We start from the raw sequence: 26,769 nt of genomic DNA on the forward strand, positions 1-26,769 counted from the left end.
CAAACTTTGCATTTTAGCGACGTTATAAATGATGAGTTGCCATACAATGTTGTATGCTTGAGTACCACAATAAAGCGATCCATTAATATGCATGAAGATGGCCCTGTTTCTTTACTTGATTCTCTTCTCAGCGTGCTATTTCTGGTGTAATAAAGGGCTAAGCACACACAGATAATACAGTCAACCATCAAGGAAATTAGCGGATGCAGTCATCAATGATTGTGTTTGCTCAGCAAAGCGTGCAACATACAGCTCTATAAGAAGACGTACATTCACCTCAAAACAGCCAGGGTACACAAGGGCTCTACTTGCGTTCTGTGTACAAAACAGACCAAGAGTGAGTGAGTGACTTAGTGAGTATGGTTTTACTCCTCTTTCTTTGTTTAAAGTAGAATTCATATTTGAGAGTGACCGTGCTCTGGTAGTTTGACAGTTCGAGCAAGTTTGATTCATTATTTCAGAAACTAGTTTGTCTGCAATTGATTACTTATATTGCTAATGTACCCAGTGTCAAGGCCAAATTGTCCCTCTCTTTAATGCCTAAGCTGCTGGTACCAAGTGGCACTCTGGACATGGCTCCTAAGATCGTTGGTATGGACACCAATCAACAGAATAAGGTTCCAGACTTCGATGAACAGATTGCCGCTCTAGACATCGATTAACAAATTGCCACTCTCTACATCAATTAACGAAAACAGAATGGCGTTCTAGATATATGGATTAACTGAATGCCACCCTAGACATGGACCAACAGGTCACCACTCTAGGCATGGACCAACAGGTCGCCACTCTAGGCATGGACCAACAGGTCGCCACTCTAGGCATGGACCAACAGGTTGCCCCTCTGAACCAACAGGCTGCCGCTCTAGACATGGACCAACAGGTTGCCGCTCTAGACATGGACCAACAGGTTGCCGCTCTAGACATGGACCAACAGGTCGCCACTCTAGACATGGACCAACAGGTTGCAACTCAAGACATGGACCAACAGGTTGCAACTCTAGACATGGACCAACAGGTTGCAACTCTAGACATGGACCAACAGGTTGCAACTCTAGACATGGACCAACAGGTTGCCACTCTGAACCAACAGGTTGCCACTCTGAACCAACAGGTTGCCGCTCTAGACATGGACCAACAGGTTGCCACTCTAGACATGGACCGACATGTTGCCTCTCTAGACATGGACCAACAGGTTGCAACTCTAGACATGGACTATCTGCTGCTGCTGCTGCTGCCGCCGCTTCTATTTGACAAGAACACAGAGGAAAACAAAATAGTGACTCTCCAGGCAAGTAGAAGAAGGTGGTGTCCCGGGAATGGAAGGTGTAATTAGGAGCCCGATGAAGGACTGGAAATACTGTGAGATGAAATGCCAGCTCCCGACGCTGGTGTGACAGCCAGGAGGAGCTCAACACATCAGTACTCACCAGGGGAGACTTGTAGTACATCTTCAGTATATTGATGAAGTCAGTGATTGTCAGCATCCCTGCAACAGAAGAATTCATTTTTTAAATAATTTGCTCCAGAAGGAAACTGGATAAAAATAATTTGTCTTCAGGTGTAATCTCAATTGTTTATTGGATGTCCTGAAAAAAAAAAAAGTGTTGAGAAAAAAACCAAACATGTTTGGCTGCTCTATTCTAAGAAAAAATTAGGCATTCTGTAGCAGTAACAAGAAACAATTCCCGTCCCTTAGTCGCCTATTCACAACCCGTGATCAGGGATGCTAACCTTAATTGAAGCTTTGGAGTAATTGGTGGGGTTAAAAAAAAGGGTAATTTCATGTGAAAAAGAGTAACGTTAGCGGTGCCTTTAGTTCCATGTGTGCAACTGCAAAGATCGGTCGATTAAATGACTTGAACGTGTGTTAACATAACAACCAATTAGAGACCTCGTACCACTATGTAATGTATCTTAGCTGACATTGGTTGGTGTTGCTGCTTCATGTCACCAGCGCATCAACAATTTTCTCTCCATGCTATTTTATGCTTGTAAATACATGTAACTAAAAATGACAAAAATCAAATTTCGGGGAAACGAGAAACAGAGTAAATTTAGGCTCAAAATATTAACGTATTAGGTTCAAAATAGCAAAATCATAATGGTTGGCTTCATCGTTGTTCAAGCTAATATGTAACCACATTTTGCTTACAATAATTTCGACAAAGTCTTGTTGTTCTTTGGGATTGTAGCTTTTCTCTGCAGGGGTTGTGTGTTCAAGACGTGAAATATTTTAAGATTTTTTTATCTTTTTTTAAAAATGGAAATAAAAACGAAATGTGCAGCGGTCTTTATGATGATAGGGGCGGTGCCTGAGAACCAAGACTATTATTTTTTTAAGCCTTACCATTCCTTTGGCACCTTTGTCAACTTTCTACACGCCTGGGGCACTTAATATGGCAAATACAGTATTCCAAGTATTGTCTTGGGATATTCCGAATGACAGATTTGTATGCCCATTGCAAATTCATACATATAGTAAAATCATAACACCCTTTTCACCATCACAGTGGTCATACATAATGCACACACCATAATCAACCCCCCAAAGATCACACCTCAATCTAGTTCAGGAGAATCTAATTCAATTTATACTGTCTCTACACACAGCATTTCCGTCTTCGAAAAAACAGTATCAATTTATTGAGATGTGGCCAAAAGGTTTGATCTGGATCCTTTCCAGAATTGCAAATCTTCCAAGTTTTAGGAGGAAAGTGGCATATATAGACAGACAATGCTATTGATTCTATGCTGTAGTAGAATTAATGATGGTCAAGACACGTCAGCAGTACTCAGACTGTTCTCGCCTTTGATCTCATTGTCACTAAGGTTAACAGTACGTAGAAGATTGCTTCTCCATAATCAGCTTCTGCATGAGCAGTTTAGAACAAAAATTTATAATTCATTGCTCGTGGATATTTTTATGATCAATTAGCTTGGGTTAATCGAACAAAAGGATAGAAACTTGTCTAGATCAATATTTCATATTCTACTTGGCATACTTTGGGGGTGGGGTGGGGGTGGGGTATTGGTTGGTTTAAGAGGGATACATAAATGTAAATTCTGTTTAAAGCGCAGGACAATTGGTTGTTTTACTGAAACAGTGAGAGTGAGTGAGAGAGTGAGTATGGTTTTACGCCACCGTCAGCAATATTCCATCAGTATCATGGCAGGTGCCACCAGGATGGGCTACAAACATTGTACACATGTGGGGAATCAAACTTGGGTCTTCTGCGTGACAAGCGAATGCTTTAAGCACAAGGCTAAACACCCTCCCAAACTTACTGTATCACACGTTTACGAACAGTGAAGGTATTTTCCTCTGTAAAGGGCTTTACAGTGGCCATAGATATAATGCATTTGATCAATTATTACTTAAATGGTATCTTGTTGCCCAATTTGTGTTGTAATATTATTTTGTTTTGTCCAGCAAGAACAGACAGCTTGAGTAAACAAACTAAATTCAACTTTTAAATTTTATCATTCTACTTTCGCCTGACCAAACCCAAAAATTAAAAAAAGGAAAGTACATGCTTAGTCTTGTAATTGGCTCCCATTAGTCTGCAAGGTGCATGCCATCCACCAAGAAGTGACACTTACCAACATAGTCTTGTTTGGCACTGTCCCATAATGGCGCTGCTCGAACACCATTGTACACCAACGCAAAGAATGCTTTCTTAACCTGAAAATAATATGAGGAAAAATTGACAGATCATGCTCTTAATCACCATCTTCTCATATTGTAAATATAACATACTAAACGAGCTCCCATGTAAAACCAATTTTATGAAAGGAGTGAAAAGTTCTGGTATGTGATGAGTGAAACCAAGTCAGATACAACTATTCATGAGTTTCATAAAATTGATTTTTCACGGGAGCAAGTTTAGTATTTTATTTATTACTCGCCATTTATAACGTTTTTAGAATTATACTTTTGAGTGTGAATAGGCTGACACCTACACGATCCATGGCATAATCCAACTGAGTTTAACAGAATAATACTTCAAACATGTCAAAAGTTGAAACGCATGAATTTAATACCATACAACGGTCCACCTTTAGAATTCAGGCGTCTGTTCCACAAAATTAAGTGATTAGGTTATCGCAACTCATATACTTTAACTTAGACTAACGACTGTCGTTGCGCTACAATAGGATCGCCTTGTGGAACGGGGCCCAGCACCTCAAAGTTTACAATCACGTCACAATACCCCATGATGGTTTACAGGCATTCCTTATTGGAGACGAACAGCACTTTAAAAGGGAAAGGAAACAGAGGCGTATCCTTCCCCAATAAACCTTTAACAGCATAGCCTGATCTGTCTTTACAAAAAGTTACAAAAAACTAAAAAAATACACAAGCACAGAAAATTGCAGGGATTATGTAGGATTCCAAACTAAGTGCCTGTGGCTAACAAATTAATTATTTTTTTGTTATTTTGTTCCAAATTTTATTTTTTATTTTCTTTAATGCAGAGGTATTTTAACATCGCATTTAATGCAATAACGTCAAACTAAGCATTAAACCCTCTTCCTCATCATGTCTTGTTATCAGTGACACGCAAACCCCTTTACAGAGCCATAACAATAGCCATAACTAACAAATTAGGAAATGGTTAGTTCCACTTTGGGAAGGTATCCTGACATTTTCCTCACACTTGGGGCTGAATATCAGCATCGGAGCAGGTCTAGATAAACCCCTGAGTTGACCAATCTGTAACGCCACATAAAACCATCACAACTCTTATTCATTTCCAATTATCCAGACTAAAATAGCTCCCATAGGAGTGAGATTTATTGTAACACTCACGTTCAACTGTGTATCAAATATGACCAGCTTCGCACTAGTGGGAATGAGATCATAGCACTTGTGGGCACGCATAAATTTGGCAAAAACTTGTTCCTCGTTTTCATCTGAAATGAAACAAACATGTCACGATAATGCACCATGATTTCATCACATGTATTTATCAAGATAACTTAAGATCAACAAAATGTCGCCCTTCAGGATGGGATATTTTTCCAGTTTTCAACAACGAATCTGGGGCTCCCAATTTATAAGTGACCTTGACATGATTGTGGTAACTCATTTCTTCATCTTGCAGTTGTTTGGTTTGTTTGTGTCATTGTTAATGAGGCTTGCCTATCACTGTCATGCTCCTCACTGCAGAAGCGTATTTCCTCTAGTAAGAGCCCACCTCTGTATTACAGGGCCCAGTCTTTGGGTAAGGTATTGAAAAGAGAGCCAGGCCTCTAATAATGGCTTGGTATACTACTGCTAACAATTTCTCCCCATCATATTTTATACCATAACGTTAACCATACAAAGACGTTCCTTCTAATCACAGATAGAAAAACAATAAGGCCTGGCCTCTAATAAGACCTGGACCCCAATAGTGTGTGCCTGAGTTGGGTATAGCCACTTTGAACATTTCACGTCAACATGTCTGCTTGACGTTGGGGGGAGAGGAAAGCCTTCAGTGATATTTGTCTTTCACATTTGACACTTTGGTGAAATGCATGAGCACGGGTATGGCGCTGAATCTAGGATTCAGTTCCCCGCAGTTAGGGGCCAGTTAGATTTAAATGAAAACTGAAGTTAATAAGATTAGTTGTCAACCGCTCCCGAGCTGTCGGATCAGGGTACATAGGCTCACACAGAGTACATCACACTCGACAAAACAAAGTTATTTCACCACATTCATTCACACAGACTTGGAATATGATGAAGTTTCACTGAGTAAAATGCTTTGATTTAGCCATTTTGACAGGTAGCAGGTGAGGCAAACAAACTGAAGTATTTCCCTTTACGTTGACTGGGGGCACACAGGCTCATACACAGGGTGCATCACCCCATATGCCCCGAGGGATTGGTTGTCAATGAACTCATCTCACCGACATTCATTCACACAGACCCTGAATGTATATCCAAAGTTTCACTGAGTAAAACGCAATGATTCAGCCATTTTGACAGCTAGCAGACGAGGCAAACAAACTGAGTTACTTCCCTTTATACATTCGCAAAAACTCGGTTCATTTCAAATCAATGATACTTATTCAAGATATGCAAGTTACCTATGATGTTTTCTGATTGACTTCTCTGCGGGTTACATGAGCAGGCTACATGAGCTGACTACATAGAAAATAATTGCCCGCTCCTTAGCCAATCAGAAGCTAGTATTTTGATGTAAGGGGAGATAAGTAGGCTTGTATTTGATGATATATGGTACAAAATGTGAGTGAGTGAATGAGTGAAATTTTCACCACTTATATTCCAACCATATCACAGCTTGAGACACTAAAAAATGTACTTTAAACACTGCACCCATATAAGGAATCAAACTGGGTTTTCGTGAACACCAACCAAACTGCTTTAATCAACAGACTCCCCCACCACCCCTGGGTTCATAAGAGAGGTTGGTTGGTTGGTTGGTTGGTTGGTTGTTTGTTCTAACGCCGCACTCAGCAATATTACAGCTATATGACAGTGGTCTGTAAATAATCGTGTCAGGACCAGACAATCCAGTGATTGATATCATGAGCATCAGTCCACACAATTGGGATCGATGACATGCATCAACCAAGTCAGCGAGCCACACCACCCGATCCCGTTAGTCGCCTTTTATGACAAGCATAGTCACCTTTACGGCAAGCATGGGTTGCTGAAGACCTATTCTTTCCCGGAATCTTCACGGGTCTCATAAGAGAGGAAATACGGACCACATTGTTTATACAGCATACATGATAAATCTTCATGTTGTCCTGTAACAGCCGTAGGACAGGCAGAAGTTTTATAACCTGACAAAGCATAGGAGAGCACTTGTTGTAAGCAGAGGTTGCTCTAACACCAGGCGGAGCAAAACAACTCCTCCTTTGCTGTGTCTGCCTAGATTCCTCATGGGTCATGCACCAGAGATAAGCCTGCTCACTTGCACATAATATCCATGTTGTAAAATAATCTACAGCCTGTTCACAAAAGCTTCTTCAACTGAAAGTAGGTGGAGGATGGTCCCGATCCAAGAACAACACTAGAGCTTTCAGCTGAAGTGTTTGTAGCTTTTACAGCCCCATACATCACAGAGGGAACCTTGTTTGTATCACCTCTGTTGAGTATGGTTAGAATATGTCCCCTGTGCTTGTCTTACAAGGTGGCTAACTGGACAGGGTGTTCAGACACAAAGACTTGGTTGATGATGAGCTTTTACAGCCCCATACATCACAGAGGGAACCTTGTAAGTATCACCTCTGTTGAGTATGGTTAGAATATGTCCCCTGTGCTTGTCTTACAAGGTGGCTAACTGGACAGGGTGTTCAGACACAAAGACTTGGTTGATGATGAGCTGTTACAGCCCCATACATCACAGAGGGAACCTTCTTCTATGTGTCACCTCTGTTGAGAGCAGTGTCGTAGCCAGCTTGGGGGGGGAGGGGGGGAAAGGAGAGGGGAGGAGAAAGGATCAGGAGTCAAGGTATAAAGACTTGGTTCATTGCATGTCAAATCACACCGACTGTGTGAAATGTTGCTCATAATATCAATCACTAGTTGACCTTGATTGGACTCATTATGTACAGCCTCCATTAATAGCTGGAATATTGTGGACTGTGGCTTACAAAAACAAAACATCTCAAAAAAGTTTGGAAGGTCATGGAGGTGGCCTGATGTATCAGTCTGTTTCAGATGGTGTTCATGATATCAGTCACTGGTTTGCCTGGTCCTGCTGAATATTTACAGGTTGTGGTCATACAGTTGGAATATTGCTGTAGCATTGAACAGCACACAACAAAACTATGTATCTACTTACAAGTGGTTATTCACATCACTCCAGGTAACAAAATACACACACATATAATAAACATCGTTACAACAGTAATGATCTTTCCTATAAACCCAATTGGGCCCCACAGAATCAGGTGGTCAGACTCAGTGACTTAGTTGATCGCATGTCATCGTACCCTGATGATTGCTTGTAATACTGACCAACCAATACTTGATTTACAGGTGACCCAGAGTGATGCAGCTGGGATGTTGATATGTGCATCGCTAAACAACAACCACACATTCCTACATTGAGTTCACTTCTATAAAAGTCATCACTTTGAACCAAATCATATGTCAAACGGAACATATGGACTCCAAGCTGGCTGTTAAATGTTTACACACCACGGAGTAGATACTTAATTTACAGCACAAGCGTGAGTGAGTTGGGTTTAATGTCGCTTCTAACAGTATTACAGCTATATCATGGCGTGTCAGCTACATGTGGAAGGAAAGCCCAAAGTGATGCAGGTCTCAGAACATAATCGGGGCAAACCGGGATTCAAACCCAAAATCATAGGTTTCTGGCGTGCCCAAGGGAAGCAACTCTGCACAGCAAATCATGGCGCCTTAGACGACTGGGCCACCCGTGCCCCCTTCAGCACAAAAGCGCTTGGGGTATGGCCTTCTTTCATTAAATAAACAGATTCCTACACATATCAGTCATGACAACAAAGACAGGCCCAAACAATATACATGGATGGTTAATTTCAGGTCTGTCTATTTTTCAGTCTTACAGACACTAAGGAATACTTTTTGGGGTCCCAGGTATGGCAACGAGAGTTTCAAGGACGACCACTGTCACCTACATGACATCTGCAGGTTGACAACAATAATAATGTCATAATAAATGACTCAAGGTCGTTGTTTATCATAAATAAAACACTGCCCAACTACATCTATTGGGAACAACTCACTGGACACTTCCCTCTCAAAAATAATGTCCAATATACCAAGTCATCAAGTTGCAGGCGAATGTTCAAATCTCCAGAAATGATCTCATGACAGAACAATGTTTTATCATGAAATAAATCATGCATCATTCTTCATTGATCTTTGCAATTTATCGTGAAGCTATCTAATATGAACATGCAACACCTCTATGAGGCCCGGAACTAATAATAAAAGGTGACGTTCTTGTATATAATAAAACTCAGTGACCCAGTGAAGAAAATTACAAATGGAGAAGCTGAACTTTGATAGGGTGTATTTCTTATGAGAATAGAATAGACTCACAGTACATATCAATCGCATCCCTTGAGAATTCAGAGGTGAATAGGACGGAGTATTTTCTGTTAATTTAACAGGGACAATGAAAGTCAGCCATTCCTGGGTGAGCCATCTGGCTGGTAACTGGTATCTCCATGGGCCTAGATTCTGGCAGTATTCCAACTTCTAGGAGTGTCATTCTGCCTCCCCATTGACCTTACAAACATTTTCTATCTAGCAGAACAAAATGTGTTTCAACACTGACCCTAACTACACCATCCTCTTGGGATTCTGGTTTAGAATGGCTCCCAGGATCCATGCTGGTCGTAAAGAGGACTTGGTTGATTGAGGGGCGTCATCATACACCAAAGCTGAAGATCATTGCTCACAATATCAATCACTGACTTGACTAGACCAGATTTTAATCATTTACAAGCCAGAATTATTTATAGCCAGAATATTGTTGAGTGAGGTTAAAAAACTAACTGAAGCTAACTTTATCGACATCACAAGTAATACACTTGTCTACCAGGGATATTGAGTAAGAAGCTTAGGGAAAGTATTCAGTGTTGAGAGATGTAACAGGGTATTCACGATTTTACCTTCCAGCTGTGCATGTTGTGCACGTAACTGCCTGCAAATGCAAACTGCCTGTCAATACTATTGGGATCATGGCGCTATTCTCACAAATGCATCTGTTGCCGCACATCTTCCACACGTGTTTACCAATACATACCACACCTGCAGCAGCAAACACCTCCCTGCTACTTTCCCCCCCAACATGGTCTTGTCATAATCAGTCAGTACTTCCTGAAGTAGCCTTCATTACTGATAAACTTCTAGGCCCCCAGGTTCCATATGTATCCACCAGGAACAGGCATCCAGCCCAGGGAAAGCTTACCGAAACCAAGGACATCTTGATCCCACGTCCCAATATCAATGCTGGTTACCATGAACAGAGAATTAAATTAAATATTCCCTCACTCCTAAAACTGTCAATACACAAAGGCATGTTTCTAATACTGTGGGGGCATGGGATCCAGGCCATGCAGGCATCAAAAGCACTGCCATTCTCTGTGTAGAGTTGTATCCCTTTGGCATGCCAGGAACCTATGATCATGGTTTTGAACCCCAGATTTGCCCTGATTATGGATCTAGGTTTGTCAGCACCATACCCGTGCTTGTAGATTTTCAACAAAGTGAAAACCTGCATCAATCAATGTCTCCTCCCACATCAAGCTGACATATTGTGATACAACTGAAATACTGTTCAAAACGGCTTGAAACCGAACTCACTGACTCTAATACTGTGTCAATGCACACTTGCAATAAAACTACAGCAATGAACTTTACAACAGTGAACCATCAGAATTACTTTGTCCATCTATTCTAAACATACATTCACCTGCAATTGGAAAACCTAAATTTACTTAGCACAACATAGATACCATTAATTTTTGGTTCAACCTATCTCTATTGTCATCAAAAATACTTCTTGTTATTGGTTTCTAAAAATATCCTTCCTCTTAACATTTACTGAATAAGATCTTTGTTATGCCAAAGCTTGAAAAGCTGATGTTTTTCGTCTCTATAAGCTTTAGCAGTTGTGTTGAATAAACCTAACAAGGCCATCATAATAGGATGCCAGGTACTTGACTAATACCAACAGCTTCAGCAGAAGATAAAAACATTTTATCTTTTGCATTAAGTCTACAAAAAGTGAAATGAAGCAATTAGTTGCATTCTGATGTTGAAGAAGCTAAATATTTTTCAAAAAGTTCACACAATTAACCAAGAACTCGGCCATGTGACTGATGTACCAATTAGTGGTCGACAGTCTTTCTATATTCTCCTCCTTTGTCTGTTGAAGGACACTATGTTTGTTTCTTTGTTGCATTAGGCAACAACGCCACAACACTATTCCAGCCAAATCATGCTAGCCTGTAAATAATCAAGGCAAATCATGGTAGCCTGTAAATAATCAAGGCAAATCATGGCAGCCTCAAATTATCAAGTCTGGACAAGGCAAATCATGGCAGCCTGTAAATAATCAAGGCAAATCATGGCAGCCTGTAAATAATCAAGGCAAATCATGGCAGCCTGTAAATAATCAAGGCAAATCATGGCAGCCTGTAAATAATCAAGGCAAATCATGGCAGCCTAAAATGATCAAGTCTGGACCAGGCAAATCATGGCAGCCTGTAAATAATCAAGGCAAATCATGGCAGCCTGTAAATAATCAAGGCAAATCATGGCAGCCTGTAAATAATCAAGGCAAATCCTTGCAGCCTGTAAATAATCAAGGCAAATCATGGCAGCCTCGAATGATCAAGTCTGGACAAGGCAAATCATGGCAGCCTGTAAATAATCAAGGCAAATCATGGCAGCCTGTAAATGATCAAGACAAATCATGGCAGCCTTGAATGATCAAGTCTGGATAAGGCAAATCATGGCAGCCTGTAAATAATCAAGGCAAATCATGGCAGCCTGTAAATAATCATGGCAAATCATGGCAGCCTGTAAATAATCAAGGCAAATCATGGCAGCCTCGAATGATCAAGTCTGGACCAAGCAAATCATGGCAGCCTGTAAATAATCAAGGCAAATCATGGCAGCCTGTAAATGATCATGGCAAATCATGGCAGCCTCGAATGATCAAGTCTGGACCAGGTAAATCATGGCAGCCTGTAAATAATCAAGGCAAATCATACCAGCCTGTAAATAATCAAGGCAAATCATGGCAGCCTGTAAATGATCGAGTCTGGACCAGGAAAATCATGGCAGCCTGTAAATAATCAAGGCAAATCATGGCAGCCTGTAAATAATCAAGGCAAATCATGGCAGCCTCAAATTATCAAGTCTGGACAAGGCAAATCATGGCAGCCTGTAAATAATCAAGGCAAATCATGGCAGCCTGTAAATAATCAAGGCAAATCATGGCAGCCTGTAAATAATCAAGGCAAATCATGGCAGCCTGTAAATAATCAAGGCAAATCATGGCAGCCTAAAATGATCAAGTCTGGACCAGGCAAATCATGGCAGCCTGTAAATAATCAAGGCAAATCATGGCAGCCTGTAAATAATCAAGGCAAATCATGGCAGCCTGTAAATAATCAAGGCAAATCCTTGCAGCCTGTAAATAATCAAGGCAAATCATGGCAGCCTCGAATGATCAAGTCTGGACAAGGCAAATCATGGCAGCCTGTAAATAATCAAGGCAAATCATGGCAGCCTGTAAATGATCAAGACAAATCATGGCAGCCTTGAATGATCAAGTCTGGATAAGGCAAATCATGGCAGCCTGTAAATAATCAAGGCAAATCATGGCAGCCTGTAAATAATCATGGCAAATCATGGCAGCCTGTAAATAATCAAGGCAAATCATGGCAGCCTCGAATGATCAAGTCTGGACCAAGCAAATCATGGCAGCCTGTAAATAATCAAGGCAAATCATGGCAGCCTGTAAATGATCATGGCAAATCATGGCAGCCTCGAATGATCAAGTCTGGACCAGGTAAATCATGGCAGCCTGTAAATAATCAAGGCAAATCATACCAGCCTGTAAATAATCAAGGCAAATCATGGCAGCCTGTAAATGATCGAGTCTGGACCAGGAAAATCATGGCAGCCTGTAAATAATCAAGGCAAATCATGGCAGCCTGTAAATAATCAAGGCAAATCATGGCAGCCTGTAAATGATCGAGTCTGGACCAGGCAAATCATGGCAGCCTGTAAATAATCAAGGCAAATCATGGAAGCCTGTAAATAATCAAGGCAAATCATGGCAGCCTGTAAATAATCAAGGCAAATCATGGCAGCCTGTAAATGATCGAGTCTGGACCAGGCAAATCATGGCAGCCTCAAATGATCGAGTCTGGACCAGGCAAATCATGGCAGCCTGTAAATAATCAAGGCAAATCATGGCAGCCTCGAATGATCAAGTCTGGACCAGGCAAATCATGGCAGCCTCAAATGATCGTGTCTGGACCAGGCAAATCATGGCAGCCTCAAATGATCGAGTCTGGACCAGGCAAATCATGGCAGCCTCAAATGATCGTGTCTGGACCAGGCAAATCATGGCAGCCTCAAATGATCGAGTATGGACCAGGCAAATCATGGCAGCCTCAAATGATCGAGTCTGGACCAGGCAAATCATGGCAGCCTCAAATGATCGAGTCTGGACCAGGCAAATCATGAAGCACAAGCAAGGATCACATCATTATCTTCCCTTAGTGAGGGTGCTCGGGGCCTTTTCTACCCCAGAATCCCAGTCTTCTTTAACTGGCAACTCAGTGAGTAAAGGAAAGACTCACAACTCATCACAACTGAGGGACAAAGGTTGATGGAATAAGAAGGTGGTTATCAGTCATCGATACAAAAATAATCACCATGCACACCTCAGCGCCTCAGGATCTTCGTTAAATCGAGAGCTCACTGATGGCAGAGCTGGCCTTGTGATGCAATTGGATAAACCCCACTTTCCCATGCCCTCAAAAAACCCTACAGCTAACAACCACGGCAACCAACTACTTGTTTCATAGCAACTACTTCAGCCAAAGCTAAAACACTATCCAAATATCTGCCAAATATTCAACATCTAATCTACAAAGCAAATTAAGCAAAAACATATTTTTCCACAAAGATTGCCGACATTCTTCACCTGGCCTGACTTTAAATCATAATTGAAGTAACCTGGAGAGAGTTTTGACTTCTCTGTTTTTGAAAAAAGAGAGTAATGACCTTTGCTTTAGAGAATTCGCAAACTTTCCTATGAAAAGATTTCATCAAAAGTGTTTAATTTTCCCAATTTAAAGGGGTTGGAGAGCTTCTGGTAATGTCAGCTAATGTTTTTTTCAGGAACAAAGGAAAAAGACTGTTTGATCCGAGGATAAGATACTAGTGACCAAGAGAAGCCTTGTCATTTCCTTGCTCATCAAGAACTCATGTTGCACACAGTAATGGTAGAATTGCTTGTGCTGAGAGCGGAGTCGCCTGTGTAACAAGATCATCACAGCTGGTCTCTGCATGTATATATCTATGTACAGATTACAGTCTTACAGTCTTCGACGTCTACCATTCTTATGAAAACCATAAGCAATGCAGGTATGGCAAACCAAGGAGCACAAATCTTGGTTTTGACCTCATAATGCATGAAGCATAATGAGGGACGCATAAGATCCCATTTACCCTGAGTGATCCTGATACAATGAAAATATAATTGATAGAAAACAGCTGTTCGATTGAGCAGAGGTTAGGCTTGCACTATGTAACGTGACTTCCATTGACTCAGAAAAAGCGTGCGGCTTTTTCGTCAATTGGTTGGTTTGTTGTTGAACGCTGCACTCGGCAATATTCCAGCTATATGACGCCGGTCTGTAAATAATCGAGTCTGGAACAGACAATCCAGTGATTAATATCATGAGCATCGATCCACGCAATTGGGATCGATCATGACATGCATCAATCAAGTCAGTGAGCCTGACCACCCGATCACGTTAGTCGCCTTTTACGACAAGCATAGTCAATTTTACGGCAAGCATGGGTTGCTGAAGACCTATACTACCCCGGAATCTTCACGGGTCTGCGGCTTTTTGCATTGGAGCAGGGGGTATAAAGGATTTATTCTGCCTCTCAGAAATCCATGTGCAACCTGACTTACTCATGGTGGGGTATAAGAGATTTATCCCCCCCACCCTCGAGAAATTTATTCCCCTCCAAGGCAGGATGCACAGTAGTTTATCAAGATCACCTGGACCAATGAGATCTCATCATTCTGACAGAGGTATCATAATGATCAGTGTCTGCACCTGGAGGAGCAGCAATGGCTGATGTGAAGCCAACACCCATCAATAGCATCAGCTGCAGCCTAAAAAGATCAACTTGCATCAGGCCTCTCAAAGCAGATGTATGATCAGAGAACCCCTGTGAAAAACCATTAACCAGTTCATTAACCAGACACAGGATTAAGATATGCTGATCCACATTTTTTGCTCCCTTATACCAAACATTTAGAGGCCTCCAAGTCTATTGACTGATTTGAAAGTTCACGTTATGTGAGTGAGTGAGTGAGTGAGTGAGATGTATTTTATGCCGCTTTTAGCAATATTCCAGCAATATCACAGTGATGAACACCGGAAATGGGCTTGATACATTGTACCCATGTGGGGAATCAAACCTGGGTCTTTGACGTGACGAGTCAACGCTCTATCCACAAGGCTATCCCAAACCCCTACAGCCACCACACAGTCCAGATCTGGACAGAGTAAAGAACTGGAGCCAAAGATCTCATTTCAATGAAACTGTGAGAGACAAATCACTGCTTTCTGAATGCTGTGCCATTATGTGCCATTCACAGTTGTCCCTTCCAATGGGGTACACCTCAAATACTGTTGGTCCACGCAATTGTAGAAAAGTCTGTCACTGAATCAGGACCACACAAAACACAGTGTAATATTAATATTACAATGGGGAAAACAATGTAGACCTATTTACTATGGCATCCATACTTACAACAGATGGCCTATCTCATTCTTATCTCATTCTAGTTTACTACAAATCTGGGTCACTACTCACAGATCGTCTTTTTCAACAAATCTTGAACATTTCTAAAGAAGGCACATGTGAAGACACTTCATGATATGACTAGGGAAGATATAAACTGACCTCACATAACAACAGGGACATACAAATTGTTCAACAGAAACATTTCTACACTCAAATTTCTATTTCAGGTATTTATTTCATGTGAATTCAACTTAAATGCAGCTGAAAAGTGCCTTGATAATGGTTTATGATTCATGAATCACAGTACCGTATTCAGCATCCAGGGTGCTCTCAAAATTAGAAATAGGGGGCTCTTATGAGAATATTATTTTGGTGAAAATGGCTGCACACATGGCTGCAATGTGTGATGCCCTTTTCTGGTGCCCCCGGCTGTGATATTGCTGGAATATCAATAAAAAGGGGTAAATCCACACACACTCACTTATTATTGAACAAGTATGCCAAATTTACCAGCGGTGGAAATTAAAAGTTATCGTCCACTAGTCCTTATTAGGATAAGATATAGCAAAACCCATAAAACGGGCAAATTTCTACTAGTACTTATGATACCTTAACTAATGGGCAGTTTGTCAAGGGCTACAGGACTAGTGCCAATTCCTAACACTGTTTACCTTTAATGATGGTGTACTGACTTTAATTTGCCTACTCCTGTCTTGTGATGACATGTGGTGTGAGTTGACCGTGCGTCATGTCGAGGACCGTGTGACTGCTGGCAACAGCTGGCCCAGGTGACAGCACACCAAATCGTCAGCTCCATGATGATAATCATCCCGACAACAACACTAAACCCACAGCATCTTACTTATCTCCACCCTGCACCTTCCCTTTCAGCACATACACTCCAGGGCCTGGAGTAGGACACGACACACAAACTTATTGTTAACCACAAAAATGAGTAGGGTCTTCTGCTGTTTTGGCAATATTCCAGTAACATCATGGTGGGAGAAACCGAAATAGGCTTGACATATTGTATTTATATACATGTAGTGAATATTTATAGAGTGATCCAAACCAGCCTAACAAGTTTACTAGGTAGGCATCCCATTGGCCCATGAGATAATCAGAAATAGGGAACAGGAAGGCCCACATCCAATGTTTGGTTGATGTATAACACCTCACTCACCAATATTCCAGCTATATGAGGGTGGTCTTTATAAATAATCGAGTCTGAACCAGACAATCCAGTATTGATATCATGAGCATCAATCCACGCAATTTGAATTTGATGACATGCATCAACCAAGTCAGTGCGTCTGACCAACTGATCCTGTTAGTCGCCTCTTACGACATGCATAGCTGCCTTTTAAGATGAGCATGGGTTGCTGAAGACCTACTCGACCCCAGATCCTGACGGGTGCCTACATCCAATGAGTGAATTAGGATAAAGCTGCCTTGAACAGTATTTCAGTTACATCCCAGCCTGACAGCTAAATGTATATGTATACTACTCAAAACAACTTAGAGGACATCCACAATAGGAAGGTTGTGTGTTGCCCTACCCACCCGCCATGACAGGTTTACTCTAGTCATATGAAATACAGTGTGTCCCTTTGAATACTATGTGTTGGAGGAAAGCCTTAAGTCATGCAGCTCTTACCCACTTACCATTTTAACAAGTCAAAAATCATTTGACAAATCAAGAATCAACAATCAGGACTATCTTGAGGACCCAATTTGACATAGCAAATTACGGTGGCATAGATGACTGGCTTGGTTACCAAAATTTGTTGAACTTAGTCCCAATGGCCTCCAGACCACACATGCTGAATCGGGTCAATTCGAAAAAATAGCTAGTTTTGTCCACTATTTATTTCCTCTCCCAACACGTCTGAATTCCCATTGTCAAGACATGCTGTCATGCTGCGGTCATGCTTGTATGTCATGCCGCCATGCCACTGGCACAAGTTGGCAGGGTGAGGAAACACTTCATCCAGCAGGGCCACTCTAATGATAGATGAACTAGTAAAGAACATGTTCTGCTGTTGTCATGGCAACAATGACCAGCTTCATGACAACACCCACGTAACCTAATCTAAGTTTTGCCAAGACTGTTAAACACAGTAAGCTTCACGTCATTGCCTCCATAATGAAGATGCTCTGGTGCAGTGTGTGCAGTTACTTGGAAGATTCAATCAATTAGAGGGAGAAGGAAATGTGCCAAGGTGTATTGACATCATTTTTAAGTAACTGCCTTTATTTCTTAATTAAACCGCAATGAATTAACCGTGATTGGCTGTAACGAGAAGATCGACTGCAAAAGCCTACTTTGATGCAGATTGGTTGGGAGAACTGTCAGTCCGCGGCTAACAGAGTTCGACCATACATGCAACGTGGTTATTTGAGATTTCACACTGCCACATGTGTAGAGCAGATTTCTTAGCAAAGGCTCTTAATCACTGATACTCTTCATCAAACTACACAAGTAGAACCTTCATGTCTAATAGCACGCACGAAAGTGATGCAAATGTATTTTTACAGCAGCTCTATTCAACACATTTTACAGCATGCTGTAAATAATAAGTCTGGGCCAGACAAACCAGTGGTTGACCGCTCCAGCAATGACTCACTTCAAGGATGACACACAAACCCATTCTACCCACCAGGGCCCCATTCCTCAAAACGATCATAGAGCTAACACAATCGCACTTTCCCATACTTTAACATAGACTTACGATAGTCGTAGCACTAAAATCACTTTAGGCTCTGTTCCTTATTAGCCAGGGTGCCATGGTACAAAACCTCAGTGATACTATGATCTCAAGCCTATGTTAAAGTATGGGAGTTACGATCACCTTATCGCTAAGATCCCTTTGTACAATGGCACCCAGGTCTTGCGACAAGCATGGGACACTGAGGGCCTGTTCTTCCATAGCCAAGTAAATGCTCACTTATTTGCAGTCACAATAGGAGCGGTCAGGTAGCCTAGTGGTTAAAGCGTTCGCTTGTCACGCCGAAGACCCAGGTTCCATTCCCGAAATGGGTACAATGTGTGAAGGCCATTTCTGGTGTCCCCAGCCGTGATATTGCTGGAATATTGCATAAAGCGGCGTAAAACCATACTCACTCACTAACTAACTGCTGTCACTATATCACAACAGCCTGTCAATGATAAAGTCTGGACCAGCAAAACCAGTGGTTGCATATCCCCTTTTTTGTCAGAAACCTTCAGTGTCAACCAGTCGTGTGTTTTTGTTCACTTCAGGACTGGAGCAACGTGTGCACGTCACACACTCACTGACTTTCCAAACCCTGGACTGGACTCTGGGGTCAAAACTGTATATTCTTACCTAAATCTTCTATTTCCATTTTGTCTACATCAGAGTCCATTGATAACTGTAAAATAATATCATTTTAAATCAGAACCTCAAACATGTTTGAGACAGGGTGACAATGTTATTAGTAATACAGCACAAATCAAAACTGTGTCAGTTAATCCCCACAGGTAGGCAACAAGCAAGTCAGAAAATATACACATCATAATTTGTCCAAACTCATTGCATTATTTTTGTAATTACACCAAGGCCATACATCATGTTTTACAGTTTAAGGACATTTAGCTTGGGAAGGTCTAGGCAACTAATATACAGCATATTTTTGTAGGTCAATTATTTAGAACGTGAAGTTATCTCTGTTGTTCCAGGTTCAGCTGACAACAATAAAGGTTTACTCTGTTTCAAGCACAGCATGTTTTCTATTTTCACAACAATATGAACAGTATGTGCATCTGTGAGAGAAGGCTTGGTCTTCGCAGGTGTTTGCAGAGGCCATTGTACGTGATGCTCTTGATCAGTGATTATTTCAAAAGTCAAGAATTTCTTTTGGTTACTCTTTTTTTAGGCAATAATAATTCATAGTTGTTTATTTGATATAATGACCATAGCTTTTGGCTGAAACCAGTCTTGGTATCAAGATCATAGTTGCTAGATCACTTTTTTTCTGAATGTGATGACTTTACTAGAAACTGTACCTGTGTACCTTCATGAGGTCGGACTTTTATAAAACTGTAGAGTGTACCTTCATGAGGTCGGACTTGTATATAACTGTAGAGAGTACCTTCATGAGGTCGGACTTGTATATAACTGTAGAGTGTACCTTCATGAGGTCGGACTTGTATATAATTGTAGAGTGTACCTTCATGAGGTCGGACTTGTATATAACTGTAGAGTGTACCTTCATGAGGTCGGACTTGTATATAACTGTAGAGTGTACCTTCATGAGGTCGGACTTGTATATAACTGTAGAGTGTACCTTCATGAGGTCGGACTTGTATAAAACTGTAGAGTGTACCTTCATGAGGTCGGACTTGTATATAACTGTAGAGTGTACCTTCATGAGGTGGGACTTGTATATAACTGTAGAGTGAACCTTCATGAGGTCGGACTTGTATAAAACTGTAGAGTGTACCTTCATGAGGTCGGACTTGTATATAACTAGAATGTACCTTCATGAGGTCGGACTTGTATATAACTGTAGAGTGTACCTTCATGAGGTGGGACTTGTATATAACTAGAATGTACCTTCATGAGGTCGGACTTGTATATAACTGTAGAGTGTACCTTCATGAGGTCGGACTTGTATATAACTGTAGAGTGTACCTTCATGAGGTCGGACTTGTATATAACTTAGAGTGTACCTTCATGAGGTCGGACTTGTATATAACTAGAATGTACCTCCATGAGGTTGGACTTGTATATAACTGTAGAGTGTACCTTCATGAGGTCGGACTTGTATATAACTGTAGAGTGTACCTTCATGAGGTCGGACTTGTATATAACTGTAGAGTGTACCTTCATGAGGTCGGACTTGTATATAACTGTAGAGTGTACCTTCATGAGGTCGGACTTGTATATAAATTAGAGTGTACCTTCATGAGGTCGGACTTGTATATAACTAGAATGTACCTCCATGAGGTCGGACTTGTATATAACTGTAGAGTGTACCTTCATGAGGTCGGACTTGTATATAACTGTAGAGTGTACCTTCATGAGGTCGGACTTGTATATAACTGTAGAGTGTACCTTCATGAGGTCGGACTTGTATAAAACTGTAGAGTGTACCTTCATGAGGTCGGACTTGTATATAACTGTAGAGTGTACCTTCATGAGGTGGGACTTGTATAAAACTGTAGAGTGTACCTTCATGAGGTCGGACTTGTATATAACTGTAGAGTGTACCTTCATGAGGTCGGACTTGTATAAAACTGTAGAGTGTACCTTCATGAGGTCGGACTTGTATATAACTGTAGAGTGTACCTTCATGAGGTCGGACTTGTATATAACTGTAGAGTGTACCTTCATGAGGTCGGACTTGTATATAACTAAGAGTGTACCTTCATGAGGTCGGACTTGTATATAATTGCATGCGAGTGGTCATTCTGGAAGGATCGTGCCATGGTGGGTGGTGCGGACTTGGGCTCGTTGCTGGACTGGAACCGGAGGGGCGATACTGGAACAGACAATGAACAAACTGCTAACTCGGGCAACAAACAATGTCAGTTCATGCATAGGTTATCTTGGACATAGCAACACCCTAAAACATCAAACAATTAAAGTTTTAGCTGTTTTCTAATGCACACTCTGAAATGAAATATCTGAAAACTCCCAGGCAAGTCTACAATTAATTGCCAAGTTTGCATGTCCTCCGCTTCAGTCTCTAAAACTGAAGAGATTCCCTGTGCTCCTTTTATTAGATATCACAGGACGAGTGAATACAGAAATTCTATGATCACAAGCAAGCATCTTCGTGCTTTAACAGTTATAGTTCAGAGCAAAACTATACATTATTACACTTCACATTAGGTTAGAGCAAACATTATTTCTTAAACAGCCAGCGACATAATTCACTAGTGTGAAGCCTGTATCTAGTAAAATTCTGTTTGGTCTGGTAAGCTCAGCTAATAATAGTCCATATAATGACAATAAAATCTAATAATAAAGATGCTAAGTGCCAAGTTTAAGCAAGTTAACTTCAAAAGCGTCTGGCACAGTCTGGCATAAATCATAACCATCATCATCATCATTATGAAGACCAATGGTCATTTTGCAGGCTTTTCAGTGAGTGAATTAGTGAATAATGTTTTACTCTTCGTATCACCATGGGGACACAGAGTGAGCTTCAACCATGATGTACAGGTGCATCTCCACATCAAAACAAGGAATAGGAAGCCAGAAAAGTGCTTATTTTTTCCACTGTAACCATGGTAACCATAACTTACATCATAACTTACATAACTAATCAAATTTCTTCTTGCTCCAACTTTTAACTTAATGTAGTCTTGAACAGCAAAGAACAATTAAAAATTAAACAAAAGTGATCATTCATTAGGATGAAATTAGACATGGATAACAGGCTATTAGGTTCCTTCAACCAACACATATATGTTGACTTTACAAGACCATTTGACCACAGACAAATCGCACGAGACCCCAGGTGATGCTCTTACCCTGTAGGCACTCCCACAGCGAGGGACACTAGAAATGGGCTTCACACATTGTACCCATTTCGGGAATCAAACCCGAGTCTTCAGCATGACGAGTGAACGCTTTAACCACTAGGCTACCCGACCACCCCTCTGGACCAGTAAATCCAGTGACTGACATCATGAACATGGATCTACATAATCGGGATACGATGTCAGCGAGTCCGACCACCCAATCCCGTTAGTAGCCTCTCACAACATGCATAGTCCCCTTGTTCAGCAAGTATGGGTAGCTGAAGGCCTGTTCTAGCCCGGATCTTCACTGCTTGTGTGGCAGACATTAACATGGATCATACCAACTATAGGGATATGAGAGAGCTGTAATGTTGCAGACCAACACCATTCATCTACTGATTGATGAAGAATTTGTCAGCTCCCAGTGATGCAGGTAATTATATACCTCGAGTTGCACAGCTCAGTTAACAAACACAGTGGTTATGAGGAAAATGTACTCTAAGGCAGTTCAATACTGTTTACAACAATCTCATTGCTTTGTGTTCATGCCAAGACGCATACTTAGTTTTCTATTCAAACATCAGAAGTCAAATAAATACCTGTCTTTGTCAAAGACAGCACTGACACTGACACAGACCCATAATCTAACATTCCCCATGGGGATCAAGGGGGTCTGGACCCACCAGATTTAAGCACCAAATGTTATGTTGTAGGCAGTAAAATTATCGGAGAGAGGATTTTGATATTTTGGAGCACTCCCTTTTAAAAACACTGGATCCGACTTGCATTCTTGAATAATACTTGCACCAAATGAAATAAATGATTAACTACCTAAAAACAAAGCACCTAGCTGCTGTGCCCTTGAGGCTGCTTGAGTAGTATGCATTGCTTGCTGGCAGTATTCAATCCTCCTTCCATACAACAGATCCACTCCCAGCCATATCAACAATGGGTTTAATGAAACACGGTTGCAGCAATCGTGAATTAAACTTCCAAGAGAACCATATGAATTGTTAAAATGCTTAGAATCTATTTTATGCTTAATGTTCCTTTGCCGTTTTCAAAAAACAGTTAACAATGAATGCACTGCAGAAACAGAATTTGAGATCCTGCTTTTAACAATCGATTAAGGGTAAGCACTTCATGCTGTGGTGCAGCATAACAATTGCTGTATTATCGTGTAGCGTAATTAGCTTCCATCTGGGCTCACTTCCCCCTAGGTCAAGGTCAGGTCACCTACTTTCTATACATAGTCAATAGGTCAGGGCTAAGCAGGTCACAATAACAGCACAGCTTGTCAGGATTATGCTAGCCCGAAGCCCAAGGTTCTTCTGTGAAACATGCGGTACTACAAGTCTAGTGGTATCACAGTAAGGTATGGAGTTGGACCATGTAAACCAATGACTGAAAGTATGTGCAGTGATCCGTACCATCATGGCACATCGACCTACATCAGCCAAGTCACAGAGCTCAGAACAGCCTGAGTTCTTGACAAAATCAGTTTTAATGAATGAGTCGGCTTTTTTAGCCACTTTTCTGAATTTTGTTTGGTCAAGAAAGATCAGATTATAAGATCAGTGCAAATAGTAGGGCTAAAACATTCTAAAATCAATGCCAACATTTGGGATAGTGGACTCCCAACGACTTGAGTAAGTGAGTGAGCTTTTACTATAGATGAGTTAAGTCAGTTTATCTTGGATGTATTGCGTGCGCGCGTGCGTGTGTGCATGCACGCATGTGTGTCCTTTAGCACAGCAATCAGCAATATTCCAGCTACATGACAACAAGCTGTAACTAATGAAGTCGGAATGAGACAATCCAGTGATTGATATAATGAGCATCGATCCATGCCGTCGGGGAAGATAACACGCTATCGACCAAGTCCTAGAGTCACCACATTTTAAGACCATCTCCGGTGCTAGGGACAAAGCCAGAATCCCTCAACAGATGGAAGTAATAAAGTGATCATTGTTTACCAATGTGATCAATCAGTTAACCAGTGTTAGCAACCGAATTTAACTACCATATAATTCAGAGGTAGGAAAATGGATTTTAAAGTAGCATTTTCTTCCCTTGCTTCCACTAATCCAAGCCCAGCATGATCCTTGCAACTGTCCAGCACAGCTTGTGTGCAGGTTGTGGAAGATTCACACCGTTTGAAATGATGAGGAAGGCTTTCTAAAGAAGTATTTTTAAACTCCTTTTAATCAAACAGAAGGATAAATAGATTCTTCTTTTAACCCAGCATTAATAGACCTTTCTATAGACGAACTAGTATGGACCCCAGACCAGACATTAGTGACGGACTTTCAGGTTTCAGTACTGCAACTTATTGCAATAATGATTCCTGTATTACAATACGCACCACTGTATATTGCATGTGTTCTTTCTAATGAACCCGAAATAAAATGAACCCATACACACTTCCCCCTGCACATTTTGGACAACCCCATCCACCATTTTATTGAATGTTGCTATGCTCACAAGCGTAATAGACACAATTATATACAAGAAGCTGGTCGGGAATAGTTTTGCTTTTTTCAATCACAGGAAACTTGTCACTTACGATAAACTTTGCCAAAAAAGATGAAAATATACATCACTTGAAAAACGTAATGTACCAGTATTTTCCAAACATATTGTGTTACATATTCAAAAGCATATCAAAAGGTGGTATACTGGTAGTACCATGCACCTCTACAAGACACAGTGAGCAGCACTCATGCTTTAGGCAAAAAACGGTCTAAATTGGTGACTTCAACGTGTGATCTGGTTGTCTCCAAGACGTTGCTCAAGCCATCAAGCACGAGATGAGCTGGGCAGGACTCGGTTATTTATAAGTCATTGTGACAATACCTGCGACATGACTGTCTTGTGACTCTTACTGTGGAGTACCGGTAGAAGTATTGATTCCTTGAGGATAAGAATAAAACACTCTGACACATGAAAAAAACAAACTTTTTTAAATCGCCTTCCTTTGACATTAAATGAAATGCAAGGACTTAAGAGTAATCACTGTGTTTTTAAACACAAATGAGCTTTCGAGAAAGGAGACAATGAAGATTAAAATGACAGATAACTCAATTTGACACCCATCATTTGCAGAGCTGTTGCACAAGTGATCTCAACATCGGAAACATAAGGCTAAGATGACAGCATCTCTGCATCACCTGTTGCATGCTGCAGCCTCATGTATTTATATAATGATTACTAAGCATCTAAACTGTCCTCTGCAATGCCCTCAACTTGTCCATCTCTTATTCAAGTATCCATGGTTGAAAGGCAATCTCTTTTACATTTTCAGCTCTTAATTCTTAAAACAATGATTTCAGAATTTTCATGAAAATCCAACATTGATAATATTTGGTAACAAAGGGATTAAACTTCTGCCCTTATATGGTAGGATGCCGATTTGTGATGATTAATCTAGGAAGGTTATGTGGTATAATTTCCTCAGCTGAGCTGGCTGTGGTGTCTCCGGGTTGACTGGCCCCTGGATGTGTAGTGGCCAGCTGGGGATGCAGGTCTCCAGCACTACAGCTCACACCTACATACAACATACGGACAGGGCCTGGCTCCTGCATTATCTGCACATACAATACTAATAGGTTTTTAATTTCTTTAGATTTCTATTATTTGCAAAATGTATGAATAACTCCACAAATTTTCATAAGGTGAGCATGGTGAGGTGGTGAAGTTGGTTTAATGTTGCATTTGAGATTAATGCACTCATACAGGGTATGGGTGTGAGAGTGAGTGTGAGTGTGATCGAGTGACCATCGTGTCCATCTCTATTTGTTGGACTAATATAATTTGAATCCAGTATCTATTTCATTACCTTTAAACATACAGAGCAATGAACCTTCTTCTTCTGATCCCATACAGGTATATAAAAATAAATTCGAAATAACAGATGACTTTATCTCTGCAGAGAGTCAGCTCCAATCAGTTCAGGTAGCTATTTCAGCGATACAATTATCGTAAGTCTATGATAGGGAGTACGTATGGGAGTTACGCCAATCGTAACACAAGGATTACTTTGTAGAATGAGGTCAAGGAAGCCTATTGAAAGAAACATAATAAACAAGGAACAAGGAGAATTAAATGCTTGACAGCAATCTTAGTGCTACGATTATTGATTATCATAAGTCCATGATAGGGTATGGAGTTATGACAATTGTAACATTAAGATAGCTTTGTAGAATGAGGCCTAGGTAGCTGACCTAATGTTACTAGAGCAAGGAGAATTAAATGCTTATCACAATCTGCGGGCTTACATTGATGAATGTATTCGAAGCAGACGGCTACATAAGATCACCTCCCAGTCAACATAGCTGTGTGTCCATGTTGCTATCTACACTGTTTGTGACACTCCCTACAAACAAGTAAATCATTGCAACCTACACACAAGCAGTGACCCTGACAGGTATAAAAGGGAGGGCCACATGGATTTCCCTCCAAGATGACACTGCTGCACTCCACAACAAGTTATTGTACCCTAGCAGCCTTCAACTCACTCACTCACCCATCCATCCACTCACTCACCCATCCATCCACTCACTCACCCATCCATCCACTCACCCATTCATCCACTCGCTCACCCATCCATCCACTCACTCTCCCATCCACCCATGCATTCACTCGCTCACCCATCCATCCACTCGCACACCCATCCATCCACTCACCCATCCATCCACTCGCTCACCCATCCATCCACTCACTCACCCATCCATCCATCCACTCG

General features: G+C 41.1%; 1 protein-coding gene across 13 annotated transcripts in view; it reads right to left on the reverse strand.

Moving 5' to 3' along the window:
- LOC139465037 (5'-AMP-activated protein kinase subunit gamma-1-like) overlaps positions 1–26,769 on the reverse strand; it is a 391,629-nt gene that overhangs the window by 26,845 nt on the left and 338,015 nt on the right. For all 13 annotated transcript variants that reach the window (XM_071246715.1, XM_071246718.1, XM_071246712.1 and 10 more), the window contains 5 exons: positions 20,922–21,037; positions 18,880–18,925; positions 4,814–4,917; positions 3,604–3,685; positions 1,431–1,489 (listed from right to left, as the gene is read on the reverse strand). In XM_071246715.1, coding sequence (XP_071102816.1) covers positions 1,431–1,489; positions 3,604–3,685; positions 4,814–4,917; positions 18,880–18,925; positions 20,922–21,037 — 407 coding nt within the window. The remainder of the gene's footprint in view (positions 1–1,430; positions 1,490–3,603; positions 3,686–4,813; positions 4,918–18,879; positions 18,926–20,921; positions 21,038–26,769) is intronic.

This window comes from Haliotis cracherodii, unplaced genomic scaffold (assembly GCF_022045235.1).
Source record: "Haliotis cracherodii isolate W230 unplaced genomic scaffold, xgHalCrac1.p SCAF_17, whole genome shotgun sequence".
In the NCBI taxonomy this organism is placed as follows: domain Eukaryota; kingdom Metazoa; phylum Mollusca; class Gastropoda; order Lepetellida; family Haliotidae; genus Haliotis; species Haliotis cracherodii.